The 23,597-nt window shown below is 44.0% G+C and overlaps 2 protein-coding genes across 3 annotated transcripts in view; both read right to left on the reverse strand.

The window, feature by feature from the left end:
• The window catches only part of LOC310794528 (NLR family CARD domain-containing protein 3-like), a gene marked incomplete at its 5' end in the record, with an annotated part of 389,910 nt that overhangs the window by 107,898 nt on the left and 258,415 nt on the right, over window positions 1–23,597 (reverse strand). The gene's annotated exons all lie outside the window — the stretch shown is intronic.
• On the reverse strand, window positions 16,466–21,232 carry LOC310795164 (28S rRNA (cytosine-C(5))-methyltransferase-like). Of its 2 annotated transcripts, none has more exons than XM_083657214.1 (6): window positions 21,101–21,232; window positions 19,947–20,367; window positions 18,263–18,786; window positions 17,534–17,744; window positions 17,202–17,354; window positions 16,466–16,724 (listed from the first exon to the last, which is right to left on the reverse strand). In XM_083657214.1, the coding sequence occupies exons 2-6, from the start codon at window positions 20,348–20,350 to the stop codon at window positions 16,526–16,528; spliced, it is 1,491 nt and encodes a 496-aa protein (XP_083513340.1). In that variant the 5' UTR covers window positions 20,351–20,367; window positions 21,101–21,232; the 3' UTR covers window positions 16,466–16,525. The 2 variants fall into 2 exon arrangements, with proteins under 2 accessions (XP_083513340.1, XP_083513339.1); XM_083657213.1 differs by having other exon boundaries at window positions 19,947–20,529; window positions 21,101–21,216.

The following is a 23,597-nucleotide window of genomic DNA, read 5'->3' on the forward strand; positions in this document are numbered from 1 at the left end:
ATTGACCAATCAGACACGGAAATAGAGCAAGACAGCCTATCAAGATGCAGCGTCAAAGCGGCTTCCACAGGAGGCAAGCCGCCGAGCGTTTCATGATGTGCACGTACCGTCTAACGCTGTGGGCGGTTCCAGCGGCAGGGGGCGCGAGGCAAATGGACCAATCAGACACGGAAATAGAGCAAGACAGCCTATCAAGATGCAGCGTCAAAGCGGCTTTTTCAGGAGGCAAGCCGCCGAGCGCTTCATGATGTGCACGTACCGTGATGCGACTCTGCAGCTCCTTCATCACGATGTCCGCCATGTCTTTAGGCAGCGGCTTCCCGTGCCAGCCCATCTTATCCTCCGCTGCTGAAACACACACATGGAGGAGGATATTAGACATAAACATTTTTAATAATTTTAATAATTTTTTAATTTTTATTAATAATTTTTAACACTCTCATGTGTTACCTGATGGGCACAAACTTGGATTTTTACACACATATGAAGTCCAAATAAATGCTAAATTGTTACGGTGCCATATTATGCCATCAAATACATGGCAAGAAACATATATTAGTCAAGTCAAGTTTATTTGCAATAGTTCTGTGTTAATAGTTTAGCAGTGCAGTGTTTTCCATTTTTAAGGCTATCTTCATTAGATTGGTGCCGAACGTGCTAGTTTCCTTTGAGCTATCTGCCTGCTTTTCTGCTCAGAGCAGTTAGCTGTGTACGTTAGCGCAACCGCATGCATGCTTGTGAAGTTAGTCAGGTTGGGGGAAGGGAAAGTGCAATGCCTTGGTAACTACATTATCCCAATGAGGCAACTGTTGCGGCTAGCTACACTGTGCCAAGATCTCTGTCTCCATCACAATTTTTCTTATTTTTCTTTCATAAAACTTGAAACGTTATAGCTTGTGAGTCAGCCAGTCTCAGAAACGCTTCAAGATGACATGACGTTGGATCACAAGACTCTAGTCTACATGTACTCATTTCCTTCCTTTCCTCAAAAGAAAGATATCGGCGGTTGCCCCATTGATGATGAGTGGGAGAGAGTAGCCATTTTATAGCAGTTTTTTTTTTTTTTTTTTTTTTTTTAACCTTTATTTATACAGGTGAATCACCTGTATTGGCTTTTCACAGTGTAGTGATGAGTGATCTGATCAAGGCAGTGTCATTCAGATTAGCATTTCATCTTCACTTCAGTGATCCACGTGGAAGGTTTAATTCAGTGATACTCAACTTGCAGCTGAATTAAATATAATCTTTGGTAACGTTAATTCAGTGGTTCCCAACCTTAGGGTCGTGACCCTAAGTGGGGTCGCCTGGAATTCAAATAGGGTCGCCTGATTATTATTATTATTTTTAACCCCACACACAATTTAATACTACCGAAGATGATTTTTTAAATCTTTATATCTGGTAATGTGTTTGAACTGCCTCTTCAATTTGTCCCTTCTTGTACATTTTTGTTTACTTGTGTGTTTTCAGCATGGACGAAGACAAAGACGATAATCTGTATATTGACACCGACTCGGACTCAGCAGACAAGAAGTTGAACCAAGTCAAATGGACACAGGAGGAGGTGAGTGACATTTAACAATTGTTTCTCATACAACAACACCTTGACATTAATTTTTTTTAGCCATTTAGCTGAAAATCCTGAAAACCTGTCACGATTTAAAGTAGAATTGCCATAATTACAAAACTGGCTGCTCACTGAACCGTAGCAGGCTAGCACTTAAAAAAAGTATACATACATGGTTGGTCAGCGAACCTTCCTTGAGAAAAATGAACATCAAAATGGATTTATTTATTTTATTTATTTGGCAGGCAGGGACAATGGACAGTCAGAAACTGTCCCAGAATTAGCTAGGAAGCAAAATTTCATCTGAGGTCCCAAAAGTCAGCAGGTTATACTTAAGCAATATAGCACTCGAGCTGCATATATCCCGCTGATCAGCTGTTATCCCACGAGGCCGCAGGCCGAGTGGGATAACAAGCTGAGAGTTTTCTGCAAAGCCCGACACCAACTAACGTTACGGGGTTAAATGCGGGGTTAACAGCCTTTTTTTGCAAAGAAGACATTAGCCCGCGTCTATTCTTGTACAAAACATAATTTTCTGCGAAGTATTAGTAAAGTTATAAGCGAAGATCGATTCACAAGGATCTGACAGCTGTCTCCGCCATTTGTTTTTTCTACATTGTCATTTGAGGTAACCAAAGCCTTTTAGTAAGAGAGTTGCCATGGCAACTCATAACCCATGGCCACGGGTTATTACGGGATTTATACAATGGCTGTGAACCAATCAGATTGCTTGATTTGAGAGAGCCGTTTTATAATTCAGAATAATACCTTTTATGGCCTTGCTTGCTAACTCAGAATTTCAAATCTATCTTTTAAGGATTACATTGTATTTGATTACATTGTATTTGATTACATTGTATCTGATTACATTGTATCTGATTACATTGTATCTGATTACATTGTATCTGATTACATTGTATTTGATTACATTGTATCTGAATTGTTGTTGTCCTCCAATTTACAGGACGAAAATCTCAAAATCCTCATCAGCAACTTTGGAAAGAAAGATTGGAAAACCATCGCCAGTTTCTTACCTGTGAGTAACTGTTGCAGTGCCATTTATATTAGGAATCTCATCATGATGAATCCTTCCTTCTTCCTTGCATTTCATACATCATTCATTCCTTCATTCATCCGTTCATTCATTCATTTGTTTATTTGATTATTTTTCAGATTTGTTTCTATAAAAAATATCATAGCAGTAATAAACTATGTATGTAGCTCTCATGTGTGTGTGTGGGGGGGGGTGATTAAAAATAAATGGTAAACATTAAGAAATCAGATTACCGTAAATTCCGGACTATAAGCCGCGGCTTTTTTCCCGTTTTTTGGCCCCTGCGGCTTATATAACGGTGCGGCTTATCTATGGATTTTTTCAGAAAAAAAAAAAAAAAATACAAATAAAATCTCTCTTTTTTAGCACTCTTTCTAACTATAAATCCACTTCTGTTTTAATTTCCTCTCTTGCCCTCTTTTCACCACACCGCGGACACTGTGTGCACTGTAAAAATAAACAACGGTGGTGTTGTGTTATGTTGTTTTGTTGAAATGTTACGGTAATACGGTAAATGGGAGCTTCCTCAAACAGCCATCTCTTTCCCGACAATCCCCTCTGTGCGTGACCACTTACATATGGTAATTACGGTAAGCAAACGGCCACTCGGCCATCAACTCCCTCCCCCGACTACCAGGAGAAAATCACAAACTTCGGCGAATTCACACAAAGGAAGATCAAGGAATATTCACAACAAGACGAGCAGTAGAAGCAACACTCTCACTTACCATGGGGAAGGTACGCAGAAATTCACACGACGCAGCTTTCAAGTTGAAAGCAGTCAATCTCGCATTAAAAGAGGGAAACAGAGCAGCCGCGCGTAACCTGGGCATCGATGAGTCAATGGTGAGGCGTTGGACGGTGCAGCAGGAGGAACTGTCTCAGTGCAAGAAGACCAAAAAGTCCTTCAGAGGTCATAAAAGCATCCACAATCACCAACGGGTTCCAAAACGCTGGACTGCTGCGGGATGAAGAGGATGACGCCGCCACAGCTGGCGCTGAGGGCCGTCAGAGGCTTCAGAGGCTGTTCGATGCCGACAGTGACGAAGAGGAGTTCGTTGGTTTTGAGTGACAATGAAGGAGAGAGGAGAGTGGTTGACGAAGTCACCCTGAACCTGTTCGTTTCCGACACTGAAGATGAGGACTTTGGTGGTTTCAGTACGCAGGAAGAAGAGGAAGACGAGGATTAGTGACTTGACTTCTCTGGTTACAGGTTTGCTGCACATATAGCCTATTGTTGTGTGATTTTGTCTGGGGATTAGTGACCTGACTTTTGTTTTGTTTTGTTGAAATGTTAATAAATGGGAGCTTCCCCAAACAGCCATCTCTTTCCCGACATTCCTCTCTGTGCACGAACCCTTTCATATGGTAATTAAACATCAAAACACCCGCGGCTTATAGACCGGTGCGGCTTATATAAGAAAAAAATAGTCAATTTTGGTCCCGCGGCTTATATACCGGTGCGCCTTATAGTCCGGAATTTACGGTACAAGTGCGCAGAATCCAAACCATGACAGAAAGGCAGTAAAAGTTAATCTTCAGAAGGGATTTATTTTTGCTGTCACAGGGGCGGACAGACTTCCAGTGTATGGACCGCTGGAAAAAATACCTGGATCCTGACGTGGTCAGGGGCAGCTGGACCAAGGAAGAAGATGAGAAGGTGAGAAATGATAGTCACACAATCTCTGAGGCTGACCAGTTAACTATTCACGATCATGTTAATTATCTTTTAAGCACCAGTTCATTTGACCACAGGACCAGGACGCAACATTTCTTCAGTCTCTCACGAATGTTGTTTGAAAGTCAAGTTTGTATACTTTTCTGTTAGACACTGTATGAGCTGTTCTAATGTGTCAAACCTCATCAGGTCTGTTAGACCCTGTATGAGCTGTTCTAATGTGTCAAACCTCATCGGGTACTTCAAGCAGGTTAAATCAAACACTAAGAATTATTTCTAATTGCGCTTCAGGGACTAACAGAATTGTGGAAATAATTACTCTGCTTTGGAAAATGATGAAATCAATCGTGTCCACCCCTTCCGTTTGTGTCCATATTTGTTTTCTCTGTTTAGGTGATTGAACTTGTTGCCCAGCATGGCACCAAAAACTGGGCTGTGGTAGCTAAGAACCTGAAGGGGCGGCAGGGGAAACAGTGTCGTGAGCGCTGGAACAACCACCTTGACCCGCTTGTCAAAAAGTCAAACTGGAGCAACGAGGAAGACCTCATCGTCTACAAAGCCCAAAGCATTCTGGGAAACCGGTGGGCCGAGATCGCCAGGCTTCTCCCTGGAAGGTGGGGCACATAGCAGTGGTTGATTCGTTGACATTAGTCTTGATGTTCGACAAGGTGGATGGTCCATCAGAAAGAAGATGATGTACTGTAATACAGTATATATATATATATATATATATATGTGTGTGTGTGTGTATATCAATCAATCTTTATTAGCAGACACAAGGTCCAATAAAAACACACACAGTAAAAAAAAAATATATATATATATATATATAATGTGTGTGTGTGTATGTATATATATATATATATATGTGTGTGTGTGTGTGTGTGTGTATATATATATATGTGTGTGTGTATACCGGTATATACTGTATATATTAGGGATGGGCATCGAATTTCGAATTTTCGAATAATCGTTGTTATTATCAAGGTCGACTTTTATTATTGAAATTCGAAAAAAAAAAAAAAAATTTTTTTTTTTTTTTTTTTAGTGAAATGTTGCATTGTCTCCCCTGATTCTAAGTATAGTCAAATCGCTTGGTTTGAGCAAGTAAAACAATTTTTATAAGCATTTTAAGCAAGGTTTATGGAAAAATGAATGGCGGATGAAATCCCATGAAGAGGGAGAGGGGGTGACTTTGGCACCCCTTTGGCACTCAGACCTCAGCCTACTAAATATTTAATGAACCACTCATGATTAGGGGTGGGAATCGCTGAGTAACTCACGATACGATATCGTCACGATACTTGGCCCTCGATAACGATATTATCACGATACAGCGATACTGCGATAATCGATATATTGGAAGACGATACATCACGATACCTGTGTAACTGAAGAGAAAAAAATACCCCTAAAAGGCAAGAAGCAGGTATTATGTATTTATTAGCAGAATTGACATGAACTCTCTCAGAGTTCACTCACTCACTCATACCATTTTCGATACCACGGAGGAAAAGTTACACATTAAGTCTTTTTATTATTATTATTAAAACAAGAAAACCTATATAACCTACCTACCTATATCATTTCTAAAAGTAGATATTAATGATCAAACATTTCCATTCATGTAGCCTACAGTATTTATGTTTTTGTTTCAACTACAAACATAAATAAACGTCAACTTGAAACTATGTTTGAACTACCACACACAGCATAATATTTTAGCCTGTTTATTAAAAGATTTTTTTTTTTTTTTTTTTTTTTTTAATAAACATATCGATACTTGGTGCCAGTGTATCGATAACGTATCGCAAGTGGAAATATCGCGATACCGTGAGTATCGATATTTTGTCCCACCCCTACTCATGATTGTCAAAACTGTTTTTTATTTTCGAAAATGTCAATGTCATGTAACATGTTCTTTACTTCAGTGGTGCAATGCTTGTTTGAGCTAAAAATCCACAGAAGCTTTTTATATTAATTAATAAAGCCGTAGACTTAGAATCAGGGGAGACAATGCAACATTTCACTCACAAAAAAAAAAAAAAATACATTTTTAATTTTTTTTACATTTTTATTTTTATTTTCGAATTTCGAATTAAATTCGAATTTGGCCAGCGAATTTCGAATAGTGTTTTTGCTAGAAATGCCCATCCCTAGTATATATGTGTATCTAATCCCGTTGACTCGACATAAACATGCATCAGATTGCTGTAAACCTAATATAAGTAACGATGCTGAGGTGTCAATGCTAATTTTCAATCCCTCTGGCAGGACGGACAATGCTATTAAGAACCATTGGAACGCGACCATCAGACGTAAAGCCGAGCTGGGTTTATTCAATGAAGATCTTGACAGCGTCACCGTCGACATCCAGCAGTTTGAGCACGGAGAGGTACGATACTCGGAGATCATTGAGATTAGCACGTGTCTAAAAATCTGAACTGGGGCGCATAGTAATTGCAAATACTTTGTATGCATTGTTTTAGCCTGTTTGGTAACACAGTGGTGGTATTTGGCACAGAGGACAATGCGATGAGTGCCATAATGTTTGGCCAATCACAGGAAAGTATTCGAATGCATTTTCTGTGATGGGCAACTGACCTAAATGGTCCTGATGTTATGCGACCCATAGGGGTGTCAAAAATAATCGATTATAAGATGCATCGCGATGCGGACGTGCACGATTCTGCATCGATTCACAAATGTCAAAAATCGATTATTAACACATTGACTGCCAGCCTTTTTTCAATGCTGTAGGTAAGTTCTGCCAGGTTTTTTTTGAGGATTCTAGGCTCATTTTACAAGAGCTGAGGATTATTTTCTGTTGACTTCGTGAACACCAATCATCTAAAAATAACTAATAGAATGTGTGCTTTCTCTGTCTAAAAGAGTTAGTTTGTAGAGTTAGTAGTTATGTAAGCATTAGCAGTTGAATACAGCATGGTTTCAGCGTCTGAAAATTTATTCAGAGATAAACGGCTTTTTGTGAAATTCGATAGAACAGTCACTTTAACCATTCATTTTTGGCATCAGTAAGACCTAAACAATAGTTTTGAACAGTAATTTCCTCCATAACAGCAGGAAACTCCCCTCTGCTCAACTCCTCCCTCCGTGGGCGTTCTTCTTGGCTGCAGCGCCGTGTCACATACACTTTCCTACCTGTGCAAATGCACTTTCTCATACTCTCGACCTCTCAAATAAATTTCTGAATAGAAATTAAATTACTCTAAATTAGAGCGAAAAAGAAACTAAAAAGAATGGGTTGAAAATCCCATTCTAAAAGCCTTTTATGGCTGTTTCCAATTTGGTGCTATTTTGCAAGGCAAAATTGCCTGCTGCACCACAAGCTTGTCGCCAGTCTCACTGCCCCGCTGCCGCTGTGCGTGTCTGCGTGGCCGCTCCCCGAGGAAGCCCGGCTGGACTCGCCCGCCTCCCGGAGCCCTGGCCGAGAGCTCCGATGAAGCCCCTGCGACTCTGGTCATATTTACGCTGCGTGCCTCAAAGTGTGCTCCATCCGCAATCCACCATGCAAGTTTGACATCCCGCACCGCCAGCAATCAGCGCGAAAACGAAAGTGTTTTCGCCCCATCCATTTTGATGATAATGGCTTCCATGCTGCTGTCTTGGCTTGCTTGGCTCTCAATAGTCTGAGCACCGTCTCCACTCAGTGGGTCGGCGGAATGGATTGCACACGCCCGGCGGCTCTAACACTATAATAGGAGATGCAAAAGGGCCAGATCAACGATCCACCGTCAAAAAAAAAAAATCTGTTTTATTTTTTTTTTATTTTTTAATAATCAAATAAAACATAATGGAAGTACATGCAGTTGTTTATTTTAATTATGGATCATAATACAATGCAATTCCAAATGCACTTTTATTTTAAAAGTAGCCACACAGTGAGAAAAAAGAAAGTGAGAAAAAATAAATCATGTATTGCGGAAAGAAGTGATGCATCGATTTAAGATGCATCGAGATGTATCGAGATGCATCGATAATCGTAATCGAATCGTAGCCCTCTGAATCGTAATCGAATCGTGAGGCCAGTGAAGATTCACAGCCCCAGGCCTTCTAACAACATACAGCATTAATAACATGCGCACCATAGACGGTAGGGTTGGCACGATGGCGTCGACCATGGTCGATGGGCCGACCCCCATCCACCTCCGAGCCTTCTACATCGGACCATCGTTGATTTAAAAAATATCCAACATATGCTAAATAGCTTCAGCTCTGGTCACAGTTTCAGCACCAGCCCCTCCGCCTGCCCTCTCTCTGCTGAGTGTGGCGCGCTGTCTGCCCACCCCCACCGTCAACAAGGGTGCCATCGTCCATCGTGATGTGTCACTGTGGAACCATCGCGATGGCACTTTGGTTGACATCGCACACGCCTAATAGACAGATGACATAATACTAATGCCATGCTGTATAGTACATACATGCACAATATAAGTCTCTACATTCAAGTTGGTGTGGTCTGTTGTCTTGCAGGTAGACTTCAAGTGTGACGTTGTTCTAGACACTGAGCCGGCACCTCCTTTGACGAGTGGCCGCGTCCCTCTTGTGGCGGTTAGAATGCTATAATCATTACATTTCAATGACACTATATCAATTAGAATGCTATAATCATTACATTTCAATGACACTATATCAATTAGAATGCTATAATCATTACATTTCAATGACACTATATCAATTCGATGATCAATGTGTTTTGTTGTTCTCGATGCCCAAGCCATTGATGTGTCTCACTGTAGTCATGTGGTGTGGCTACAAGATAAGACGTGTTGTATATGTATTCATGACTGGGTCTTGAAAAGTATTAAAGTTGATAGATCAATTTAGGGAAAATTAAGGCCCTTAAAAAGTCTTAATCACTATTTGATGAGGTATTAAATTGTGTAGCTATTATGCTGATTGCGTTAAGTGGGCATACTGTGTGCTATCGTCTCATATCGATCGCAGCCCCCTGAATTGAATCGAAATCGTATTGTGGCAGACTTTGTGTTATCAGCAAATATCTGTTGTCCAAATAATCTATATATCCCATTGTGATGAAACTTGTGATTTACACCAATATTGCTGGCGTTGATGTCTTAAAATATATTGAAAAGGTCTTAAAAAAGCCTTAAAATGTATTGAATTAAACTTCAGGATTCCTAACCTGTCATAGAAAAGTGCTTATTTGCCAAGGCACACACAGCTGGCAAGCATGTATGCATAATATGTAGGGCTGAGATAGTTCTTCACTTTTTAACTCCTACTCCTTACTGGTCCTGTAGCTCAACCCCAAGAAAGAGACAAAGCCGAAGGAGGAGAAGAAAGCCAAGCAGAAGAAGGTCCCTCCTCCACAGACCTTACCATCGAGGAAAGAGTATTCCTCGCGCCCCCTCAGCTCCAGCTCCAGCTCCAGCTCCAGCCCAGCCATTGCACCGGTCCAGATGGAGATCCAGGGGAAGCTCACTGAGGCAGCGCTGAGGATGATTGCCGAGGACATGCTGCCTCTCAGGTGACTTTCACTGGAAAAACACGCAATTTGAGACCGTCAGTTAAATTGAGAATAGTTTGAAAATGTACACTATCAACCTATCATCTTCTCTTTGTTCCTCTCAGTTTTGTGGAAGGCACAGGCTTCAGGTCGTTCATGAGCACCATCATTGGTCCTCAGTACAGCAAGCTCTCGCAGCGCGCCGTGGGCCAGCATCTGTACGAGGACGTGGAGAAAAAAGTCAAGCCCCAGTTTATCCACGACCTGAAGGCCTGCCTGGCCACCGCCAGCGGCGGGGAGGGCGTCATTCACGTCACCTTTGACCTGTGGGCAGGTGGCCAATCGTCGGAGGAGCCCATCGTCGCCGTGCAGCTCCACTACCTCAATGACAGCTGGCAGATCCGTCATCCCACCATGGCGTTCCGTCGCCTCGGCCGCAAGAACCTGAGCGGCGCCGTGGCCCGCGAGCTGGAAGGCGTGCTGCTGAGCTATGGCATTTTCCCGCACAACATCGGCTACGTCCTCCCCAACCAGGCCAAGGAAGTGGTGGCGGCCAACAGCTTGTTCTGCGACTACAAGATCATGTGCTCCTCTCACAGGGGGGAACCGGACGGAGACGAGTTGGTGGCCTTTCTGTCGGACCAGCTGTCCGAAACGGAGGAGTCACCCTTCTCGGAGCTGCAGATGGGAACCGGGACCAGCTGTGTGGCCAAAATGCTGCAGCTGGTGATCAAGGAGGCACTGAAGAACTCCAGGGTTGTGGAGAACCTGCTCTCCCAGGTCCACAATGTGGTGGCTTTCTTCAGGAGCAGCGCGTACTGGACCGAGGTAGGAGAAATACACTTGTGTTGTATTTTTTTTTACAGCCCAGGTGTTTTAATACAAGGTGTAAAGGGACCTTGTATTAAAATGCATTTTGGGTGATTAAATTCCAATCGGATAGTTTTTTATTTAATTTAATGATTTCATTATACACCCATCATGTCCCCAGAACATTTCCTTTAGTAAACTGACAGATACTTTTTCAATGGGGAATCACAGATTAGCGAGATTGAAAAAAAAAAAAGTTTCTGTCTCTAGAGACACATGGTACTTATGGCCGTCACACATTTTCTTTCTCAGGTGCTGTTGAAGGAGTGCGGCCTGTCTCTGTCCCCTCCCTCCAGTAGTTGCCGTTGGAACTCCATGATGATCTCCATGCGCCGGATGGTCCAGGAGACGGCCTGGAGCGCCATCACATCCGTCCTGGCCCAGGCTCGAATAGAGGCCAAGGACACCACCAGTGCCCCGCCGCTGGTCCAGGCCAAGCGGGAACAGGTGGTCGACATCCTGGGTCTCCTCGAGCCCTTTGAGGAAGCCATCCAGGTAAGAGAGTTACGAGGTGCCAACATAGGCAAAGCTCAGCCTAGGCAAGTTAGTTCCAATAGCCTTAGAGAGCAGAGCATGCTGTTTTACATGGGTTGCAGATCTACTTCTGGTGGGTTTCACACCTGACAACAGTTTTAATGTTTTTTGTTATTTTATTGTTTTTTGTTTTTGTATGTTGGATAATTTAGATTTGAGATGTGCTTAATTTGTAACCAGTGAAGTATATTGTTGGTAGAAACTGACTGACTTCTTTAATTTCTTCTTGCAGGTCCTCCAGGGAAATGGGGTGACCATCTCCTTCATCATCCCCTCCATCGTTGGCCTGGATAAGAGCTTGGAGAACCGCAGCACCAGCTACACCCACTTCTCCAAGGGCCTGCGCATGGGCCTCCACACCCACTTCCAGTCCATGATCCTCCAGAGGGACCTGATCGTCGCCGCCGTGCTCGACCCCAGGATCAAACTGCAGGTATGGAGTTTGGACAGATGTATGAAGTTTGTTGTCATCCTTGATCTAAAGTAGATCAATTGAACGATGACAAAGAGAGATGGGAGATGGTGGGCCCAAAATGGCTTTAGAGGGGGGCAGTATGACATAGACAAAATTCTGTTTCTCAGACAAAATAGCTCTTTTGCCACATCTGATCCTATAGATTTAATGTAAAAGAAAACAATTTTAGGGAGGTATGGTGGTGCAGTGGTTAGCACTATCGCCTCACAGCTCGAAGGTCGTGGGTTCGATTCCCACCTGGGGACGAGGTGAACGCTGAAGGAATGCGTGCCCGTCCGCATGTCCTCGAGTGCCCACCGCCCGGGTGGGGTCGGCAAAATGGCCTTTCTGTGTGGAGTTTGCATGTTCTCCCCGTGCCTCCCGGGGGTTTCCTTCATATAGGAACCCCCTTCACATGCAACATCCTGGTTGCTAATGTGGTTCCTCCTCTGATCGTTAAGGGCGCCTGTTCAGAGGGAGGGGAACTGGTTGGAATAGCGTGAACCTCCCACGTGCTATGTCCTACCGGTGAAGCTTCCTCTGTCAGGTGAAAAGAAGCGGCCTTGTGACTGCCCATGTCTCGGAGGAAGCATGGAGCCAGTCTCGGCTCTCCCCAGATCGGCAGAGGAGAGAGTAGCAACCAGGATTGAGAAAGCACTAATGGGGGATAAAATGGGATAAAAAATCGGGGGGGGGGGGGGGGGAAGAAAAAAAGAAAAAAAAAATTGAAAACAGTTTGACTGCTTTCCAAACACCCGGAAAAGTCTCAGCAGTGAAGATAAAAAATAAAATAGCATTCAACATATTTTCAGATGTTGAAAGCTACATTTCTGTCCATACCTGTGACCCAGGCAAGATGGCTGCCTTCTGTTACACAAGCCCTTTTCCCACATGCGTACCGGAAAATTACCTGTAAGTCAATATCGGACATTTCCCTGAATTTCCCTTCACACCTCAGCGTTCGCAAGTGAGAATCTAGTGTCAAATAGCCGGTATGTTGGGGGGTGGGGTGGGGTGCGGCGGAGCGGGCGGGGGGCGGGGGACGGAGGAGAGTGGCCTGGGGTCTGTGCTGCTGCTGCTGCAGGCCACTGAGGCCAGTCAGAAAAAAACAACAAACACACATGGAGCCGGCGTCCACTCTTTTGATAATATTGCTGACGCGCTTTTTCCTCAAACGTAGACAGCGACGCAGACAAATTAAGGCGAAAATGGAAAGGGGATATACGTGCGAACAGAAACAGATTCATGTTCGCAGTCTTCTCCACTCAACATCGTGCAGAATATGAAGATAGACTAAACCGGGGACAGATCATGACAGTGTTATGTACCTCTGCGCTGCTGCGTGAGACTAGAGCCGTCTGGAAGCGAGAGAGACCAGGAGGCAATTTATTTTGGGAAGATGCTCTGAACAATTTTGACGACGTGGAATGGAAGCGTCATTTTCGCATGTCCCGGTATTACGTGCTGAGTCTGGTCCGACCCGCACGCAAGACCACCCGGTGGCGAAAACCACTGGAAGCGCGTTTGCGACTGGCAATAGTCCTTTGGTGGTACGCAACACCAGGGGAATATCGAACAATCAGCTGTGTATTTGGTGTTGGACTGTCTACTGTGTGCAACCTGGTCCACGAAGTCACAGCCCACTGATAGCGGAAAATGACTGGACCCCTTTCTCACCTGTCTGTCTATCGCGGCATACCGCTCTTCTGACTAGCTCAAAACTGGTGAAATCTCCGCGACGACGGGGTCGCGCTTATACCGGCACGGCGCCTTTCCCACATGCAGCCATTTGACCACGTTCCGGTCATTTTGCGGTACAAAGCGCATGTGGGAAAAGGGCTACAGTGTAACAGCAATGCCCCATCCAATCTGTGGTAGATCTATGAGTGAGAGAACGTCATCCACAAATAATTGTTCTGTCGTTTTGCAACAATGGTTCTTTGAGTTTAAATGTAATCTGTCAAAGTACAAATCACAGTTTGTATCTGGCCTTGGAAGCAAAACTCTAACCCTGACTGCCTTTTTCCAGCCATTCCCTGATGCCAAACAGGAAGGAGAGATGTTCCTAATGGCTCTGTCAAAGTCCCAGGCTCGCTCCATGGTGGAGGAGACGGTGGAGGAGACAGTGGAAAACATGGACGCCGTGGCCTCTCCCATTGTGGAGGCAGCTGAACAGACGACAGGCGAGGGAACGCAAAGCAAGCAGGACCACGAAGAGGAGAGCCAGTCCAACTCGATCGCGGACGCCTCCGGCGCCGGCTTAGACGACACCGACGGCGGCGACGGAGACGGCGAAAACGACGTCAAGCGCAAGTCCGACTCCATCTTCAACTTTCTCCAGCCACCCGCCAAAAAGAAGAAGATCTCTGAGCTGGACATGTACCTGTCAGAGCCGCTGCTGTGCGCTAACTCCAGCTTGCCGTTCTGGAGGTGTGCTAACCGCTTCCCCCGGCTGCAGAACATTGTCAGGAAGCTGCTGGCCGTACCGGCCACCTCGGGGGGCTTCGACCGCCTCTGTCCCATGGCCACATGCATCGTCCGGGCCAAGAGGAGCCGTCTGCCCCCTCACACCACAGAGAGGCTGCTTCTGTACAGAGACTCCCTAAGAGGGAAGAACGCAAAGAAGACCAACGGCGTCGCCAAACACTGAAGTGCCTCCAGCTCATTCCATCATTCAGCACAAACTGCATACTTCACCTAATAACACGTCCAGCTTGCACACGTTACTGACACCAGCCTCAGGTCTCAGTCTATATCCACACCACTCATTTAGATAGAGTAAAACAACAACAATCCAAAGTGTTTAGGTTAGGTTAGTGTTAGTTGGGGTTAGTGTTAGTTAGGTTAGGTTTTTTAGACATTTCTGGTCACGTGACAAAGGGCCGTCGGTTTGGTTTGGTTTGTTAGCCGCCGTTCAAACAACTATTTTTGACAATTAGTGCCCAGACGATTGGTAGGCGGAGCTCTCCCAACTGTGACACAATCCCACTCACTTTTCACTTCCTGAAGGGGGGGATAGTCTGTTTAGCTTTAGAATGATATTTAGAATCGACACAGCCCGGGAATATCATCAACAGCTAAATCAGTGCAACAGGTGCAGGATTTGTTGGTGTCATTTGATGTCTACTCTTCATATTATGATCAGTTGGTTTGGTTCAAACTGAAATGTTCCTCTGTATGTTCCTTGTTCCTCTTTTCATGGTTAGTATGTCAGACCTGAGATCATCTGACAAACATTCCCAATAGTGCTCCAGGATGTAACCAGTCGGCCTTTATGGACACGCTATATGAACGCTAATGACTTGAACGATACAAAATAATACCTCTGATTAATAGTTTATTTCTCCTGCTGACTTGTTTTCGTTTGTGAGACACCAGGTGCAGGTTGGTTCACTTTGCAGTAAAACGTTTTTTTTTTCAGCCTGCAAACTGTTTTGTTTGCGTTTGCTTTTCTGTAGGTCAGTGATGCTTCAAATGACTGAACTGTGATGTTGAATTGTTTTCACACTGTGGGCAGATCGCGTTTTGCATCTTCATTTGACACGAGTTAAGCAGCTGATCTACATTCAATGTACACGTATGTCACGATACGATGTTATGTCACGATACGATGTTATGTCACAGGAGTCAGGCGTTGGGCAGATTTTTTCAACATACGGTTACAGCAACAATTGAACGTAATTAATGAATGTAAACACCTTCGTCCAATCAGAAGCCATCCTTGTAATCATCAGTTGGGTCAAGTATTGGTCAACATCTTGATCAAGCTGCTTCTGGTGGACGGACCTCTTTTCTCGCATTGTTTATTTAACTGATGGAAATATCCAGAGAATGTTACAGAATAAATGTTATGTTAATGTTATGGAATAAAGCCTTTTTTTCTCTACAATACTCTGTCTGTGCCTTGTTGCTTTCATGTGTTGAAGTTCAGCATTAACCCATTGATACCTGATGCAGCATTCCCTTTAAGACCGTGGTTCGCAGTCTTAAAGGGATACACACACAAATGAGGGATATACACGCAAATGCTGCATCAGGTATCAATGGGTTAACACAGTGTGGCCATTAACTTAATTAACAATTGATTACTTAACAATTTATTTTGTCTAAATTCAGAATTTTCAAGCTGAAGTTGGTTATACCTAACCTGACGCTCCCAGATGGATGTAGGTTGGTTCACATTTGTTTCACAACCTGACATCGTGAATTGTTGAACAATGCCGCCCCCATCTGGCAGATTCAGGTTAGGTTATACCTCCTACACATAAACAATGGGTTGGAGAAGTGATGGCTCATCTAAAACTTGAAAAGTTGAAATACTCAATTCGAGGGGTCTGTGCAAAAGTTTTTTAAAGTCTGGCAACCATTTTTAAATTATTTTGAGTCTCAATATGCTACAATAGAGTAAAATGATATTCTGTCTACTTTTTTTATGTTTCTATAATAAGGTGGTGATGGGAACTGTGTGAGGTAGTGGTCATCAGTTATATGTTGCTGTTTTGTTTTGTCTTTTATTTTATTTTTGTGTCTCAATGTGGGAAAAGGGGGTTTACGTTTTGTGAGTTTTTTCTATAACAATATTTGAATAAATTCAGAATTTATATAGAAGAATATTTAGAAAATTAATAGTCAGATAGTCAAGACAATAGTCTGGAAACAAATATTTTCCCATACTTTTCCAGATCTGGAAAATCAAAATCAAATTCCATACTTTCGTAGGACCCTGGGCACAGACAGAGGCAATGTTATAGAGTAAAAAATAAATCTTTATTTTCAGTTCCATTCCCCAGATGTTTCATTGGAAAGGTATAGGACCTGTGCATGACATTCCCCTCCAGACAACACGGTGGCAGTCTCTCCATTTTACATGTCCAGTTTCACTCTGCTTTGGCTGCCTTCTTTTTCTTCTTCCTCTTCCTCTTCTTCTTGGCTGGCATACCGACGGCGTGCACTTCAGGTTTGTCCTCCGTCGCCTCCATCTCCTCCTCCTCGCTGGCTGCTGGCTCTCCTGGAGAGGCAGCAGGCTTCTCCTCACAGACAGACGGGCGGCAGGGTGTCTCCTCTGGACCGGGGTCACTGTTAAGAGAGCAGAGGGAGGGAAGCAAACATGTTGATGCTGTTGTGTGGAAACCTTGTGAATTCACTTCAGGTGTTTTAGATGGTTCGGACTAACTTGACTGTTCTTGTGGTCCTCAACCTGGGAGTCTATCAGCGAAAATACATTCAAAACATTCCTTTATAGATTACACTCCTGCCTAGATTTCTTTGATGACAGAAAGGTGTCTGGAAGAAGAAATCACACATCAAAAACAAATGACTACTTCTAATTAATTTGCATTATCAGGGGAAGTGTCCAAAATGCAAAAGTCTATTGCATTTGTAAAGTAAGACTTTTAGGTGGAATTGGCTCGAATAGAATAGACAGTTTCCCCTAAAGGTTTTACTTTACAAATTACAGAGTACAGATTGCACAGGATAAAAAAAAAAATCATGATTTCCACAATCATTTCAAATTTAAATGATTTAAATTTTAAATCACTGGACAATATTTACATGATGTGCAGCGCTTGCTCCTGGTCTTCACAGTGTTTCTCCAGCAGAGCCACAAAGAAGCCGTGTGTGAGGGTGGTGCTGGTGCTGGCACGCAGGCACTGGCTGAGCGGCTGCAGGCCACGCTCCGGCCACTGGGCCAGCAGAGGAACCAGCCTGAGGGGAGACAGAGACGTCCAGGGGAGGGTTCAATATTTACTGTTCATAATCCAGATCTTCAAACTGCACGTTAGTGCGGTCCCAAACACTGTCCACTTGCAAAAACGGAAACGCTGTAATTGCAATATAAAATGCAGCCGGACACCTTTAGCCCGCAGCAGGTGCAGTAGACCTACCTGAAGCCGGGGTTTTGCTGCAGACAGGCAGTGACGACCTCCTCGTTCTCCTGGCTGTGGATGGAGCAGGTGGAGTAGACCAGGCGCTGCAGGCGGGGGAAGCGCAGGCCGTGGTTCAGGCAGCGCAGCTGGAAGGAGGCCAGGGAGGCCAGACGAGCTTGCTGCTTCTCCCCGTCAGTGGAGGAGGCATCGTCACGCAGACACACCATACCTGCAAAATACACACACACACACGTCATAAACAAATTATATGAGAGGGGAAAATGCACACAATCACTGATGAGGAAACCTTGCGAGGCAGCTGGATTCACACGAGATCATGAGACCACGATCACACGACACACAAACCATCTGGCAGCGTCAGGTTACTGATGAGGTGCAGGCTGACCGAAAGCAATACAAATCTGATCCAGGAGGACTGTTGTAAACGAAACATGGCGTTACTGATCGTGTGTTACTGATCGTGTGTATTACTGATCGTGTGTTATAGCATACTAGATTATTAGTTATTATTATTATTAGTGTTATAGCATACTAGAAATAGAGCACGCTTCCAGTATTTCCAGCGCACGAAGCTCACATGCACGAAGCTCACACGCTCGCCCACTCAGCTGACCGTGCTCATTTCTACTGTACCTCGTACTTTGGTTCGCGCTCGAGGTCTCGCCTGCTTCGCGCTTCATCGCTGCAGCAGCACCACCAACTATGAGATCAAACACTGAATCCTACCTGATCCGCTGCACGAGGGATCCAGCAGGACAAACTCCACGTCTTTATACTGCGGGCTGTCGGGATCCACCTTCAGGAAGTCCTGGTTGGCCAGCTGCTGACACGTGACCCCCGCCCGCAGCAGGAGGGTGGACATGGTGGACAGACGCTTGGCGTCCAAATCAAAGGCAAACAGCTTCCCCTTGTTCTTCAAGATGGCCGCCAGGTGGCTGGTCTTGTTGCCCGGGGCGGCGCAGGCGTCGAGGACGTGGCTGCCGGGCGGCGGGTCGAGGAGGTGGGCAGGGAGGCAGCTGGCTTTGTCCTGCAGGATGATGTGACCCGCCTTGTACAAGAAGTGGTCATGGAAGTCCGTCTTAGGAGCAAAGACCAGCAGGTCCGAGAGGTGCAGATCCCTCACAAAGGATTTCTTCTTCAGGCTCAGGTCCTCCAGCCTCCAGGCCTGTCCCAGGTAGGAGAACCCGTCCCTCTTCAGGTAGTCGACGGCATCGTCCACCGTGGTCTTCAGGGTGTTCACGCGCACATACCTGGCAGAGATATTTAGAGTTTAGTATTCGTCATCAAGTTTTTATTTCGTTTAAAATTTTTGTTTTCAATTCAGTTTAGTTACAGTTAGTTTCCAGAGTGGGTTTGCTCTTTTTATATTTATATATATATATATATATATATTTATAAAACGGCTCTCTCAAATCAAGCAATCTGATTGGTTCACAGCCATTGTATAATTCCAGTAACCGAGTTCATTAACCCATGGCCATGGGTTATTGGGTTATTGGTTGCCATGGCAACTCTCTTACTAAGAGAGTAATAATAAGGCTTACCTCAAATGACAACGTAGAAAAAAAAATGGCGGAGACAGCTGTCAGATCCTTGTGAATCGATCTTCGCTTATAACTTTACTAATACTTCGCAGAAAATGATGTTTTGTACAAGAATAGATGCGGGCTAATGTCTTCTTTGCAAAAGAAAGGCTGTTAACCCCGCATTTAACCCCGCATTTAACCCCGTAACGTTAGTTGGTGTCGGGCTTTGCAGAAAGCATTCAGCTTCTCAGCAAGCGCTGAGAATGCAGCGCTGCGCTCGAGCTGCCTGTCGGGGTTTCCAGAAAGCTCTCAGCTACTCAGCAAGCGCCAGGATTGGCCAATGTCAACTTCAGTCTCCAGAACGATCCAATCAAATCACCCGCATGTTCTTGTGGTCCCGCCTTACAGTAGTGTTTCAACTGACTCTATCAGAATGACATGCCAGTCGGAGTCGGACTTATAGTATTATTATTATTATTATATTATCATACTTGGAAACCGTTTTATAAAAGCAATATAGCACTCGAGCTGCGTGTGTTGTGGAATATATCCCCCTGCTCAGCAGCAACAGCTGATCAGGGGGATATATTTGGCACAACACACTGGCTCTCATGCTATATTGCTTAAATATATAATGGGGTGGTGGGGGTATTTGCCAAGGGCAACAACACTGTGAAATTCACTCAGAGTTATATAGACATCTTAGTCTCAATATACATTATGCATCAATGTCTCCTCATGCTTCTGTTGACAAATTTGACCAAATTTTGTCAAAGACTAAAACTGAAGAAATGTTCTGGATATTTTTTATTTTAGTTAGTTTCGTAAGAACACTATATATTTTCAGTTCGTTTAGCTTCAGTTAACTCTAATACCCTTGATACCTGGGCAGCTGCTCGGCCTCGGGTGGCTGGACGCCGGTGGCAGGGAGCAGGTCCTGGTTCCTGCTGACCTTGTGTTTGATCTTGATGCGGGCCAGCTCCGCCTGCAGTCTGGACCGGTGCTTCATCATCACGGCCTTCCAGGCGCCGCCGCACTTCAGCCCCCGGCCCAGCAGCAGGTCGTACACCAGCACTTTGGCCAGGCTCATCTTCAGCCGGCTCAGTTTGAGCAGCTTGGTGGACTTGATGATTTCCTGCAGGATGGACGAGTACTTCTGGGTCTCGCACACCAGGGCGAACAGCTGCTTGATGTTCTCAAAGCCGCTGTCGTACACCAGAGTCTTCAGAGCGCCCTGCTTCTGCTCAGCTTTCTCCAGGATCTCGGCAGCTCTCGTGTACAGCGCCATGGCTGAAAACAACTCCTCTGGAAAAGAAGAGTGTAAAAACAATCGTAGGCGCTCACTGACAATTCCAGCCCAGGTTGGACCAGTCTAAACCCAGTAGCTTTTGATCTAGATCAGAGGTTTTTAAAGTGAGTGGGAGGCAGGCCTCCCCAGGGGGGCTCCAAGTAGTTTCAGGTGAGACTCTGTGAATGGAAGTGAAAAAATAGTACATTAGTTTTTAAAAGGTTGTCACATAGAATAGACTAAATGAGTGTGATTTGGTTAAAGAGATACCGTAGTTCAGATATACAGTAGTTTTGGGGAATTTGAGTTTTTCCCAGAGTCAGAACAAATAAATGCCATCAGACAGGCCTTTCTATGTATTTGGTGTCGTCTGATATATGTCAAACAGCAATATCAAGCTATCTTGTCACAAGTGTTGAGTGTCTGGCCTCAAATAATCATGATCCCATAGGCATAGGCAATTGAGCGAGGGGGGATCCTTTTCCCAAGCTTTGTCTGGGGGGAGGCCCACAGTCTCAGACTTTGAAAACCCCTGACCTAGGTTAGAGCATTTCACTGTAAGTACAATAAAATATACTGTCAATGATCTCTAAACCATATATTTTTGTGTGAGACAACATGACATGCTCCAAAAATAGAGCGTGGTGTTGTTATACGTCGTAGACAAAATGCTTTCAATATGTAATAATCTTTTCCAGGTATGAAATCCTCTGTTTGATCATTTGAATGTAAAACAAATAGTAAACATACCTCTGTTCTGGTCGCTGTTAGCAAAAGACACTGGTTGTAATATTAATGAGGGTTGACAACGACTTTATATCAGCATAACTTTAGTAGCTACTCGTGCAGTTCAGCACAGTATCACGTTCTGTTTGCTTCCGTGTTACGTACAGCGTCATCAACTACGGATACCCATGAGGTACAAAAGCCCATTACATCACACTGGTGATCATCTGCGACTTGGCGACGTTTGACCATTGATGACTGGACTCTGTAAAGTTTCAAAATGAGACCACAGCACAAAGGGAGTAGCGTTATATCTCTTTCAGTTAACTTGTACTTTGCTAGAGTATAGGCACATGTCACTTATTCTATCGCCACCGGCTCTCTCATTCTTCCGGTCTCCTTCTACCCACGAAGAAGACAGGCCACTGATATCCCAACAACAAACCGAGAGCGCCGTCTGGTGGAACAACATGAGAACATCACATGCATGTGCTAATCCAGTGTGCTTTGCGCCCTCATTCAGGTCTACTACACCCCCTCCTGCCTACCTGAACTCCCTCATTCAGGTCTACACCCCCTCCTGCCTACCTGAACTCCCTCATTCAGGTCTACTACACCCCCTCCTGCCTACCTGAACTCCCTCATTCAGGTCTACACCCCCTCCTGCCTACCTGAACTCCCTCATTCAGGTCTCCTGCCTAACCTGAACTCCCTCATTCAGGTCTACACCCCCTCCTGCCTACCTGAACTCCCTCATTCAGGTCTACTACACCCCCTCCTGCCTACCTGAACTCCCTCATTCAGGTCTACACCCCCTCCTGCCTACCTGAATGCCCTCATTCAGGTCTACATGCACTCCTGCCTACCTGAACTCCCTCATTCAGGTCTACACCCCCCCCCCCCCCCCCCAGTGTTGGGCAAGTTACTTTCAAAATGTAATATATTACATATTACTAGTTACTTTCATTTGAAAGTAATAAGTTACTTTACAATATTACTTTCTGTGTAGAGTAACTCGTTACTTAGTACGCTACTTTTGCATTACTTTTACCAAAACAACAGCAGCAGCAGAATGACATTGCTGCCCCGGAACCATCCCAAAAAATAATTTCAACTGCCTTGAAGTCAGTGTAAACAAACAAAACAAAACAAAATGTAAATGACTGTTATTCTTTTCATTTGTTATTGTCATCTATAGTGGTTATTTGCATAAAAACAAATAAGTTTGATTAGGAAATGATAGTACCTTTTTTAAATATGTGCTTTGATTTAATAAAATGTAACTCAATTTGTAACTTGAGTTACTTGAGAAAGTAACTGGTATAATATTACTGAAATCCTACAAGTAATAAGTTATATTACTGAGTTACTGCTAAAAGTAATATATTACATGTAATATGTTACTTTTGTAATGAGTTACCCCCAACACCCCCCCCCCCCCCCCCCCCCCCACACACACACACACACATTGTAACATAGGAGTGTAAACAGAGCTCTTAGTATTGAGTCACTAAAGCTCCTGGTTTAAAAAAAGAGGCAGAGCTTCATCTTAATCTAGAGGGAAATCAGGAGACAGTGATGTCAGGGTGAGCTGAACCTGGAAGCATGGCACAGGGTCAAGGGTCAATTCACTTTCTATTCAGCCAGTTAAGCTGCTGGATTCAATCCACAAACTGAGAACAAAATCTTGAAAAAGGTTCATACATGCGGTCTTGAAAGAAATCAATGAGAATCAAGACTCTATGACTGACCAATGGACAGAAGCTTGACTTCACTGGTTGAAATGAATTTGAGCCAAACCATGCACACAACTCATTTGATATTTGATAAACAATTTGTTTCTACCTGTTGCTCTCTTGCATTTTGCAATTTTATCCTTCTTTAATCTGTTTTCAATTCATTCCTGTTAGCTTTCACTTGTTTTATTCCCTGTCAAACACTTCATAACTCTACCTGCAAAAGTGCTAAAGAAATAAAACATAATTATTAATGTATTTATATTATTGCCAAACACCACTGTCTTTCTCACTAAGCATGCGGTGTACGCCCATGTGTTACTTCTTCAGATGATATTTGACATGACATGATATGACTGAGGGAAGGCAGAAAGCAGCTTGATTAGTTGATGCAGTAGTAGCACTTCATTGCTACTGTGCAGCCTTTTTGCACTAACTTATCAACTGAACACTCAGCACTTTGTATTGTTTTTATAACTTTGAATCATGCAGGGAAGTTTTGCTGATCGTGGCTCTTTAACAGCAACACTCTTCATATTCCTCGTCTGCTGACTTGCTTTGTGTTGAGTGTGAAGTCTTCAAACTAAATCAATTATAGATTTATCGGTTAAAATTAGACCTTTGCAGCTCGGACTCAGCAGGGAAATAAAACAGAATATGAGCACATCAAATATGAAATAAAAATAAAGTGTCCTCAGTTGTCAGCAGCAGAGGGAGCCAGAGAGCTGTTGAAGAAGATGAGAGACTGTGATGCTGACAGACAGACATCACATAACTACACATTT

The sequence above is a fragment of the Poromitra crassiceps genome (genome assembly GCF_964638095.1).
Source record: "Poromitra crassiceps genome assembly, chromosome: 20".
Taxonomy (NCBI): Eukaryota; Metazoa; Chordata; class Actinopteri; order Beryciformes; family Melamphaidae; genus Poromitra; species Poromitra crassiceps.